This window comes from Triplophysa dalaica, chromosome 10 (genome assembly GCF_015846415.1).
Source record: "Triplophysa dalaica isolate WHDGS20190420 chromosome 10, ASM1584641v1, whole genome shotgun sequence".
In the NCBI taxonomy this organism is placed as follows: domain Eukaryota; kingdom Metazoa; phylum Chordata; class Actinopteri; order Cypriniformes; family Nemacheilidae; genus Triplophysa; species Triplophysa dalaica.
The window spans coordinates 13,108,187-13,119,072 of record NC_079551.1 but is presented as its reverse complement, the minus strand read 5'-3'; the positions used below and the strand labels follow the sequence as shown (position 1 = coordinate 13,119,072).

The 10,886-nt window shown below is 40.8% G+C and overlaps 2 protein-coding genes across 2 annotated transcripts; one reads left to right on the top strand and one right to left on the bottom strand.

Annotated features, from left to right (window-relative positions):
* Positions 1 to 602: 602 nt before the first annotated feature.
* Positions 603 to 8,252, bottom strand: lmnb2 (lamin B2). Its single transcript, XM_056758248.1, has 12 exons — positions 7,787 to 8,252; positions 6,647 to 6,783; positions 5,620 to 5,776; positions 5,415 to 5,540; positions 5,161 to 5,331; positions 4,911 to 5,036; positions 4,579 to 4,799; positions 3,471 to 3,705; positions 3,276 to 3,383; positions 3,069 to 3,188; positions 2,885 to 2,983; positions 603 to 2,687 (listed from the first exon to the last, which is right to left on the bottom strand). Exons 1-12 carry the CDS (start codon positions 8,000 to 8,002, stop codon positions 2,646 to 2,648), a joined length of 1,758 nt encoding a protein of 585 aa, XP_056614226.1. The 5' UTR covers positions 8,003 to 8,252; the 3' UTR covers positions 603 to 2,645.
* Positions 8,253 to 8,731: 479 nt separating this feature from the next.
* Positions 8,732 to 10,353, top strand: rpl36 (ribosomal protein L36). The gene is made up of 4 exons (XM_056758249.1): positions 8,732 to 8,870; positions 9,468 to 9,562; positions 9,808 to 9,942; positions 10,215 to 10,353. Exons 2-4 carry the CDS (start codon positions 9,470 to 9,472, stop codon positions 10,302 to 10,304), a joined length of 318 nt encoding a protein of 105 aa, XP_056614227.1. The 5' UTR covers positions 8,732 to 8,870; positions 9,468 to 9,469; the 3' UTR covers positions 10,305 to 10,353.
* The last annotated feature ends 533 nt before the right edge of the window (positions 10,354 to 10,886 follow it).

Below are 10,886 nucleotides of genomic sequence, written 5' to 3'. Positions count from 1 at the left end.
CTGGTACACCGCCAGCGAGGAGTATTTAGCACGCTCCCCCACTCAGATTGTGGGCGTCCAGATAGTGGGTGCGTGGGAGACGCATAAAAGAGAGATGGGAAGAGAGACCCCCTTCCTCACCGCAGGCGCACCAGAAAGGGCTGAACCCCGAGGCACTTACCGCAGGCGGCTGCACAAAGCACAAATGACTTAAGACACACTGCCAGTATATAATTTGGCGGCCACGTGGGCGGTCTGGCACAAACACCCTACACTAAAAGGCTTCGACGAAGCGAGAGAGACTAGACAAGCACCGTATCTACACCGGACGCGACACAATTTTGTCGCATCCAGTGTGTACGAAATTGCAAATTATAATGGGTTCTAATGCACTTCAGATGTCTTTTGTCGTGTCCACACGGTGTTAATATGAGTTGTGGATTTTTTTTTTCTGTCAAGTGAAAGAACACAGGCACAAGGTGTGGAAGTGTAAACTTAGTAGTGTGCTGCACTCTTGTGGTGAAATGACCTTACTGAATTGTTTTTAATATTAACGCATTGAGACCATATAAATATGTAGGAATGCCTTTTCTGCAGAGGTAGATAAATTTGAGTCAAAAACATCCCATTTCATACGTAAAACATTTATTGGATATTGCGTACAAAAAATTGACAAATGAAAGTAAAATATGAAAATGAATTGGACTTTGGCATGAGTCCTCCTCCCGTTTCAGCCCTTCCAAAGTCCTCGTACAATATTCTTAACCCCGTCACAATTTAGTTTCACTGTTCACAATTCGTTATGGCTCAATCACTTGAACTCACATTTCTTTTGGGGGCATTTCAAATATTTTCTTTACAGTAGATGGATACAACTGCAACCTCAGATTGACAATTTCATACAAATTTACATTGTATCCGATACATTAATCACAGCCCTGTCTAATAAAACCTGACAGTAAAAAGTATATAAAATTCCTTGTGAATATAACAGTGTTCGTAACTAACAGAAACTTAAAAAATGTAATTCACAGACGTGGAGTGTTTGTCAGGAGGTTCCTATCAAGTAAAAATGAAAAAGGAGGATTTTATTAGCTCAGAGGCAAAGTTACAATGTACACAAATACAATTTTGCTTCGTCTCAATTTCACTTTTCTGAATTTGACACAAATCTGTGCACAAGACGAGCAGTGATACGCAACTGGCTGATCAAACATTACTTTAACACAAAATGACCCCATAAAGTAAACATGATAATAAGGATAATCCCACAAAAATAATTCAATAGGAAATAACTGCAGAACATTTAAAAAAATCATTTAAAATCATTTTTTCAGTTCAATTGTTTGTATACACCGCATGGTATATTTCCCGAATTATCGCAGTTTAAAATGAATGTAAAAGCACAAAGACGTATGAACCTTGTGCATTATGGTTTAAAAAATCCTGAGGAAATAGCTATTAAAAATTCTTTATAGTTGATTATAATTGAAGTTCAGACTGTAGCATAATTGCATTCTGCCGTTTTCTGATCTGACAGATGGTCATTAGATTCCTTAGCTAGGTCCCTCCGCTTGTTAATTTAATTCATAAAAAAATACTCACTGCATGCATAATTGTGTGAAAAACATCTTTTTAAAACGTAAGACAGTTTTAAAACAAAACACAACAGACTTAACAGGGTGGAAAGATGTAGATTACTCAGCTTTCGCAAATACAAAAAAAATCGCAAGACAAATTTCACTTGAAGCAAATGAATCGCTTACTGGAATATAACAGAATTTTGTGGAAAAATACAAACGAAATGGTTTTAATTTATCACAATATGTCTAAACAAAGTAACTCAAATTCTTTGGTTAACATAGCATTGGCGCTTGTATCGCCGAATTGGTTGAAAGAACGTCGATCGCGTGATCAACTCAAACATGTTTACAACATCCAGATCAACTGCAGAAATCTTCTCTGCACCTAAATTGGAAAATCTACTCACTAGTGCGTTCTGCAAATATTGTCGATATATATTTAGAAGGCACAAATTAACATTAAGTGATGAAAACATTCAAAAAACCATGTTAAGCATTAATCGACATGCGTGATTGTAACGTTTTTTGGAAGCTGGATGAGCAATCCTTTAAAAATCACTTCCACCCTGTTCATCTGGTTGGCGAAGCAAAAAACAGAAATGGTGTGTTAAGCGACAGCTGTCAGTTACGGCCTATAGTGCACTACAAAACATAAACTAGGAAGAATGAACCCCCTGTCAGAGCATCCCATAATAATCCACCCCATTCATAAATCTGCTTCGACAAGAATCTGCAAATCTATGAGAAATTAATTATTGGGAATTCTTAGTCACCGGTACGCACAAATACTCTCTAATTTCATATCATTTGAATCATTCTCTGATGGTGTTTTGCCAACAACACTTAATGATTTGCTGCCGTATTTTCCAAATCCTACGATGCTGTCGGGAACGACAATTGGCAGTAATGGCTATCTACGGCCGAAAATAACATAATCTGCCACAGTTCACAACTAACTGGCTTTAAAAACAAGGTCCGTAAAATATGGGGACGAAAGTTAAGAACTCATGATTGAAGAATACAAAAGTAGTGGCTCTACAAAAGACAATCGTGGGAAGGGAAATACTAAAGGATGAAACTCCATCACATAACGGCGCATTCTCTGGATTGGGTCTTTGGATCTCCCTGAAACAGAGAAAAATACAAATATTACATGAAGAGCAAAGCGGGGTATTCAGTGTTCATCTGATGTGCGTTCATAATCATAAGACTGATGGGAAATATGTGTTTTTAAAATAAAATAAATGACAAACTGATGGTGATTTGTTTTGCGAAAGGAAACAGATGAAGTGTCAATATGACAGACCAGAACATTGACTAACCTGCTGATGGAAAAGATCTTCATCTCCAAAGTCTTCCTCCTCATCATCGCCATTCTCCATCTCCACCATGCTTTTCGTGACGGTTCGTTTTGCCACTTCCTGCAAGCAAACGTTTGCATTTTCACGTCAGGGGAGAATATACTTAAAAATTCAAAGACACAAATCAACCGATCGCAGTTCATACCTCTCCATTTAAATTCACCAAAAAGGTGAGTATATTCTCTCCGGTGCCCCAGGAGCTCTGGCTCTTCCACAGCAGGTCTGTTGGTGGGTTGTGGGACACGCCGGCATCGGCGCTCCACACCTGTCAACCAAACATCATAATAAAAGCTTAAACACATTTTCAAACCACTGAACTGAAAAAATAATAGTTATTGTCCTGTCTGCTTACCGTTACTTTCTGACCAGCCTTCAGAACAAACTTGGGACTAAACTTGTAAGAAATTTCCTGATCATCTCCAATCTGCCTCTTTAGACGCCAGTTGCCCATAGATTGATCCTAAATTTTGAACAAATATCAGTGAAACCGGCATTTTCATTTTGAAAGCATCCTGTTAGTTGAACTTTACGTCAGTAATGTCTTTACCTTTTCAGAGTTGTTCATGAGAGTGATGGATTTTCCCTCAAGGTCAATTTCCTCAATGCTGACGCTGCCTGTGGCCTCTGCATTCTGGCTGATCTGGACTTTGGGAACAGCGACAGCAGTTGCTTCGAGCTCCACACGTTTTCTCTTTGTGCGGGAGGTGCGCGAAGAACTGCTGCTGCTAGCCGTGGTGCGAGACGCCACCACTCGTGAGGACGGGCTGGGGGACAACTTCAGCCTAGAGACGAAATGCAGATTCTTTGTTTAAAAGCGAGCTTGAAATGCATTACAACCGAGGACTATGGTCAACCGCACCATGGAAAATTTTTTGGTATGCAACCGTCTCACCTTTCCTTCATATTACACGTTGTCTTATGTGTGAACTGATGACTTTTTAACTTCTCATTCTTGAAGTTGGTCTAGCTGCCTGTTGCTCTTCCGCTCTACGTCATCCTGCTAAATGAGCAATCTGACTTCTCACTCCGCTTACGCGCTAGAGTCTAATGACAACGCTGTTATGCGTTTGCTCACATATGAGAGGACAAAATAATTACAGCTCCCGTGTGAAATCCTCACTTCTCTGCCACTCAGCGTATGTCGGGCATGACAAGAGCGTTCCTGCACTACATGCTGCAGGTGTCCGTGAAAATGACAGTATGATGGCGAGAAATAATAACCAGCTGCTACAACAACACTGGCAGAAGGAGATGTGATGAGTGCGTTTCTGTCTAAAGTGATGTCAAACAACTCCATCAACAGCACTTCAGGCCTCAAGCATGCTTAAACGTGTTTTCAAGAACCCACTGAGCCACTAGTATAAAATACCCAGTGTTTAAATACAGAGAGAGCAACCAACACATGTTTACATGGATGCTAAAAATTCCTAAGCATTGCAAATTCTTGCGAGCCGCCAACTTAAACGGCACTTATAGGCACCTTGCACTTTGTACATTACTGACACAACACTTGAAAACCTAGCATTCCTGGGCTTAGCATTCCTGTCATTTTGCATAATTCTAGCCTTTAAGTGATGCGAGACTCAAAGCTTGTATTCAGCAAAAACCGCCCTGCAGGCTGTAACAGGGCGTGTCTCCTCAAGAAATGCGCTCACCTGTGCTCTTCTCCTTCCAGGAGCTTCCTGTAGGCATTGATCTCCATGTCAAGGGCCAGTTTAACGTCCAGAAGCTCTTGGTACTCGTTCAGCTGTTGCTGCATGCACTCCCTCATATCGGCCATCTCGCGCTCTTTGACGTCCAGCTGTCGCCGGTACTTGTCTCTGTCGCTTGCCAGGAGGGACTCAAGCTCACGGATGCGCTCCTCGGCAGTTGACGCCTGGACAAAAGCACCATGTCAGTACACACACTCACTACGTTATAAAGCCCTGTATGATAAAACTCAACACCACGTCTGTTATCTTTGTAGGGTGCGTGTCAGGGTGTATACCTGCTTCTGCAGGGCGCTGAGCTGATAGCTCAAGCCCTCGATCCTCATGTGGGCTTCCTGCAGCTCTTCGCGGGAGGTGAGCACGGCCTTATCGTTCATGTCGGATGACATCTTTGCATTATCCAGCTACAAAAAAAAGAATTTGCTTTGCATTAGGACGTTAAATGAAGGTCACCTAAGTGGAATGAATATTCACAGCCTGACCAGAGCAGTGCCGTTCACAAACTTCGTTACAAACAAAAGTCAGTACCTTGGCCCTGAAGGTTTGCTGCAGCTCTTCCTTGTAGATCTGCACCTGTTCCTCATGCTGCCTGCGCAGATCCTGGAGCGCCTGCGCGAGTTTGAACTCGTAGTCCTGCTGAATCCCGCTGTCCACCTCCACCGTGCGCTTACCGTGACGCCTGCGACTCTCACGCACCTCCTGTGAGACACATTCGCACCGATTGTCAGAACTGACCTGAAACGTGCATTCCTATTCATCGACAAGCATTTAAAAGTACTGACCTCCTCAAACATGGTCTTTCTGAACTCCAGCTCCTCTGAGAGACTCTGGCAACGGTTCTCCAGGTCCACTCGCGCCAAAGTCTCTGTCTCTAGCTGTTTCTTAGCCACGCCGTGAGCATCTTCTGCCTGGAGGTACAAAAAAGAAGCATCTCTGTTATGCCCAGTTCGGAGGCTGTAGAGGGCCGAGATGTGAATAAGTTCCTACTTTGGCAAGCTGAGCCTTCAGGTCGGCAAGTTCGGCAGACAGGGCTTTGTTTTCGCTATGAGAGGTGTTGAGCGCGGCCTCGTTTTTGTTGTACTGAGCTTCCAGTTCTCTAATACGGGCCAGAGCCGCAGCCAGATCTCCATCCTTCTTCTTATAGCTGGAAAACAATTGTAATATGTAAATTTTCTGAAGCAGTGACTTTGTATATCACTGCAGATCATCCACGATTTACTTTGGTACTCATGTCCTGTATCTTCTAGAGTATAAATACAACATACAATTTTTATTTTAAATAACTACCTGAAATATTTACACTTTCTCCTATTACATTGCATTTTCGAACAGTCAAAGCAAAACCAGGAACCTGTATAAATTCCCGTCATTTTCGAGTCAACATTGTGTCGTACTTAATACCTTTAGGCGTAAAATATTAAACAAAATAACTTAATTTAAACTACATTCTTGGCCTCGAGTGCCATATTGGTTAAATGCATTTTTGAATTACTAAGATTTTCAAAATGAATATCAGCATATGGCCGTGTTGACTCATGCTGGAATAAAAAACCCTTTCAGGTGCAAATAAAAACCTTACGACATGCGTGCCAAATTAAGTTGCATGGCATAATGCAACTTGCTGCGTGTGGTTGAAGCAGTTGCCCACGTAGCAACACACTTCCTGTTTGAACGTATTCATTGGCAACGAGATAAACAACACGGCATCTGAAGCACAACGTACTAAATACAAAACCGCTTCACACAGGCAGGACAAAGAAAGAAAAGTTAAACAAACATTCTTACAAGACTTTACAAGAGATTTGCATTATCTAAAGCAGCAGATGGAACTGGATTTAAGTCAGGTTAAGTAAGCTTTAAATTTACTTAAGGCGACCACCAATTTAAGGCTTTATGGGTAAAAGGGGGGGTGATAGCCTTACATGGTCATTTTATAATAAGACCACACCCCTAAAAATCTAGATAATACTTATAAGGTCAGAAAAAAGGTTTTTAAGCTTTAAGGACTACTCACTTTTTCTGGATCTCCTCAAGCTCAGAATTGACTTTTCCAAAATTGATCTGAAGTTTGGCTCTGTCGCGGGCGGTTTCGTCAAGCACCCGTCTGGCATCAGCAAGTTCGGCCTCGTAGAGAGTCTTAATCCCAGAGACCTTAACGTAAAAAGGATCATAAAAGAGAGGTTTTGTTGAGTTATGTCTTGAGCAAGAACTTTATCTTAATGTGTTCATACATAAAATTAAAAACATACAATTATAATAGTTTAATACAAATGAAACAACATTTGAAGTGAAGCTAATCCAACAGTACAATTTTAATGGAAAATACGGAGTTACGAATTACTAAGTTTTAACCCATTTTTAATAAACTGCATTTGATGCATAACCACTTTGAAGGTGGAGGAAGTTTCATGTGGTCAGCATTCCCAACAAAGGGGGAGCAGATGGCCGAGATCAAATTCAAATTTGAAAGACCTTGGCCACACCCATAGTAGATGGAAAACGCCCAAACACACGAGGACAAAACTCAAAGTCAGATATCAAATAAAAACATCAATTCAGCCAGAAAGAAAGTTAAAACTTGCATAAAGTCTAACTAAGTTAACGTTGCACGTTCATGTGTACCAGAACAATTCGTACACATGAACACCTAAATTGGACCCACACTAACACAATTTACTGGCACTTGGTTAACAACGTTTAAGAGAACAGATCACGAGAATTTGCACATTTACATTGAATTTCTCTGATTATGTAACGTAACTTTTCATAAATCATTTAGTTCATAACACGATTTCAATGGCCGCGTTTTATTCATAAAAATAGCGCGTGGCTTCCACACGGGACGTCAAACACGTTGCGCAACTTTATAAAGTTTGACTAAATCGTGAGAATAACCAAATGTTGGTTAAATGCCAATAAACCAACAATAATCAAATGCACGTGCCTTTAATGCAGACCGACCCTCCAATGTATATTTCAAGTTTTGAAAAAAGAGACTCGAACTTTGAAGCTTTTAATATAAAAATACACCCAAAACAAGGCCGAACACATCACGTGAAGTGTACTAAGTGTAAAAGCACATAAATTACACGCAAACAAAGCACGTTTGTCAACAAAGCACACGTAAATCAACGAAAAAGAATGGAGCGCGCACCTCTCTGGTGGTGACTTCCTCCTTCTCGGATACTTTCACGTGCAGTCGGTCGTTCTCGAGTTCGAGCGACCGCACGCGATCGATGTACACGGCCAGGCGGTCGTTGAGCGAGCTCAGCTCCTCTTTCTCCTGCAGGCGCGAGATTCGCGCGGGGCTCAGCGGCGTTTGGGCGGCCGACGCGCGACTGGACGCGCGGCTCGGGGTTGCGGTCGCCATATCGCTTCACGTTACAGACCCGCTTTACCTCAAGTGAAAACAAAAACTCCTTCCCCGGGGCGATAGAGCTCCGCTTCGGTCCGGTTTTCGCAGTGGTAGCCTACCGATGGCCGGAACGGGTTTCCAGAAGCGTTCGCGAGTTTTGTTTATGGGTTGTTTGAATGAAAGTATCTTTTTGTAGTCCAGCTGCTGGTTGGCTGTGTTTGAAACGGAGGTGTGAAAATAAAATGGCCGCCGTCACAGTAAAACCGCGCCAAAACTCGACAGAAACGAAGGATGGGGGTTGTAGTTCGAGACGACGTGTAGTTCTATGTACATAATTTAAATAAAAATATGTTCATAGCATTGTTATTGTACTTCCAAAGACTAGCGAACAAAATATGTGGAACAAACTCGTCATACATTTAATAATTCCTACCAAAGATTTGTTTAAATGTTTGGCAATTTACGTTCTTGCTTGTTGTAAGGGATGTGCTACGGTCTCAATTATTTTATTCAATTGTATAGTTTCGTGTCAACTAATAATAAATATGATAACTAATAATACATAACTAATAAATAAAATATCCAAATATTTTTAGTGACGCAGTACAGCATTGTAATTGCTGAATAAGCGTCTCCTGCCATGCTTCTCCATTAAACTTTAATAGCGACACTAATCATCTTAGTTGACGATTTTAATCATGTTAATCTTGTATTGATTTACACGTTGGAGCACATGTTCACTTTGATGAATATTGTTCAGTCCCTTCACCTCTAGAAGGCGCCATTATATTTTTGGCCGCGTGACTCTTGTTCCGTCGCGTCTGAAAGTTCAGCTTCCTCTCAGCTGCGGTCCTTCCGGTTTGGACGCCATTAGAAAAAGCAGGTATGAATGTCCGGAGAATCTCAACCTTTAAAATCCACATAATATCTAACGCATCTTACGAAAAATCACAGCAGTTATGTTCACATAATGAATAATACGCAATTTAATGGAGAAATAAACCATTATTGGGTCAAGATGATGTGTTGTTTGTATGTTTAGAGTGCTTCTTTATAAGTAGATGCAGTAAACCGTCGCGATGTCATGTGTTTCTCAAACACGCGAATATTAAGCAAAACTTGCAGTTGAAAATATGTAACCTTCGCATCTCTAAACGTCTCCTTGTTTACTCGTTAGAAGTCGATACTTGGTAACTATCAAATGCACATGCAACTAACCTGTACCGTGGTTTTATTATCGTAAAAGTACAGTGTTTTGTGTATTGATTACTATTTGTTTTGACGCAATTGTACTTCAAATGTCAACGTTAAACTGGTTATTTAACTGAGACCAAGATACATTTATTGTTGCTATGGTCTAACACCAAATAACGTAAAGTAACGCATATTGTCGTAAAACCATTGAGAATGTTTACAAGAGGAGACACTTTTGCACGTCAGTGTTTATAAATCTATATTATAACGCATTGTTTCTTCACAGAGATGGCCATCAGGTATCCTATGGCTGTTGGCCTTAATAAAGGCTTTCCAGTGACCAAAAATGTTACCAAGCCCAAGCACAGCCGCAGGAGAGGGGTGAGTTTGAGTCTGTATTTCATTTCTCATAATATTCCCACATAGCAATCTTGATACGAATATTGAATCAATAGAAATATATGATTTGTCAATCAAATAACATAGCTAACCAAAACATTTTGATATAATATTGTACAGCTCTCAATTAGAAATGTGACTCGTTTGTTTTTTAGAGACCTCGACGTGTGATTGTTCGGTGTGTTGTATTGTAGTGATTACAAAGTGTCTTCATTCTTGTGTTCCAGCGTCTGACCAAACACACCAAGTTTGTGCGTGACATGATCCGCGAGGTGTGTGGTTTCGCCCCCTACGAGAGGCGTGCTATGGAGCTGCTGAAAGTGTCCAGGGACAAGCGTGCCCTCAAATTCATCAAGAAAAGGGTACGAGGGTTTTCTCCGTAGTGATCATCGGAGCACACATTTTCATCAGGCTTTCTCAAGCTTGTTTGTGTAGCTGTTTTGAGTAGTAACCCTGACGCTTTTATATTTTATGTATACTTTTCGGTCCCGTTTACGTTTCTATCTGACACAGAAATTAGACGTCAGGGCATGTGTATGGTTCCTTCCTAAAGTGTAGTGAAGCTCTAAAGTAACGGTCTTCATAATTTGTTTGTCGTCGTGTGCTTTGCTCATTGGAGTGTTTGTCTGCACAGGTGGGAACTCACATCCGCGCCAAGAGAAAGAGGGAAGAGCTCAGCAACATTCTGGCCGCAATGAGGAAAGCCGCTGCCAAGAAGGAGTAACCTGTATCGTGACGAATAAATTTGTATGTGTGAGAACACAAGAATTTGACTGGTGTCTCATTTTAATATGACAGATTCTTATTGACAATTCTTGTGTCTATAGGCTACAGAATTTTGCAAACATTTGGTTGCAGAAAAACCCGGAAGAGGTAGCCTCTATAACGACTAGAGAATTACACAGATATGGTATACCAAATAGTTAGACTTAGAAAGATTAAAGAAAACCTTACCTGAATTAAAATAAACGCAGATCCGGATGGTTTCGTCAGTCCATCCAGTTCGTTTTATTGACTTGTTTAGCTAAGAATGGCATATTCAATGAAGGTAGATTATATCATAATTTTTCCCATTTACTATTCTCACATTCAACAACACAAATACACGTTTTTGAAGGGATTGTTTCACACGGCTGCTTTGTTTCTACTGTTTTTGGCAACCAGTATGCTCACGTAGCTGTCAGTGACATCGACTCCAAATTGGTCTGTACTGATGTTTATTAAATTAAGAATTCATTGGTTGAATATGAATAAAATAGTGTGCTTCGTAAAGTATACAATAGTTATTTTAGAACGCAAAAATGCA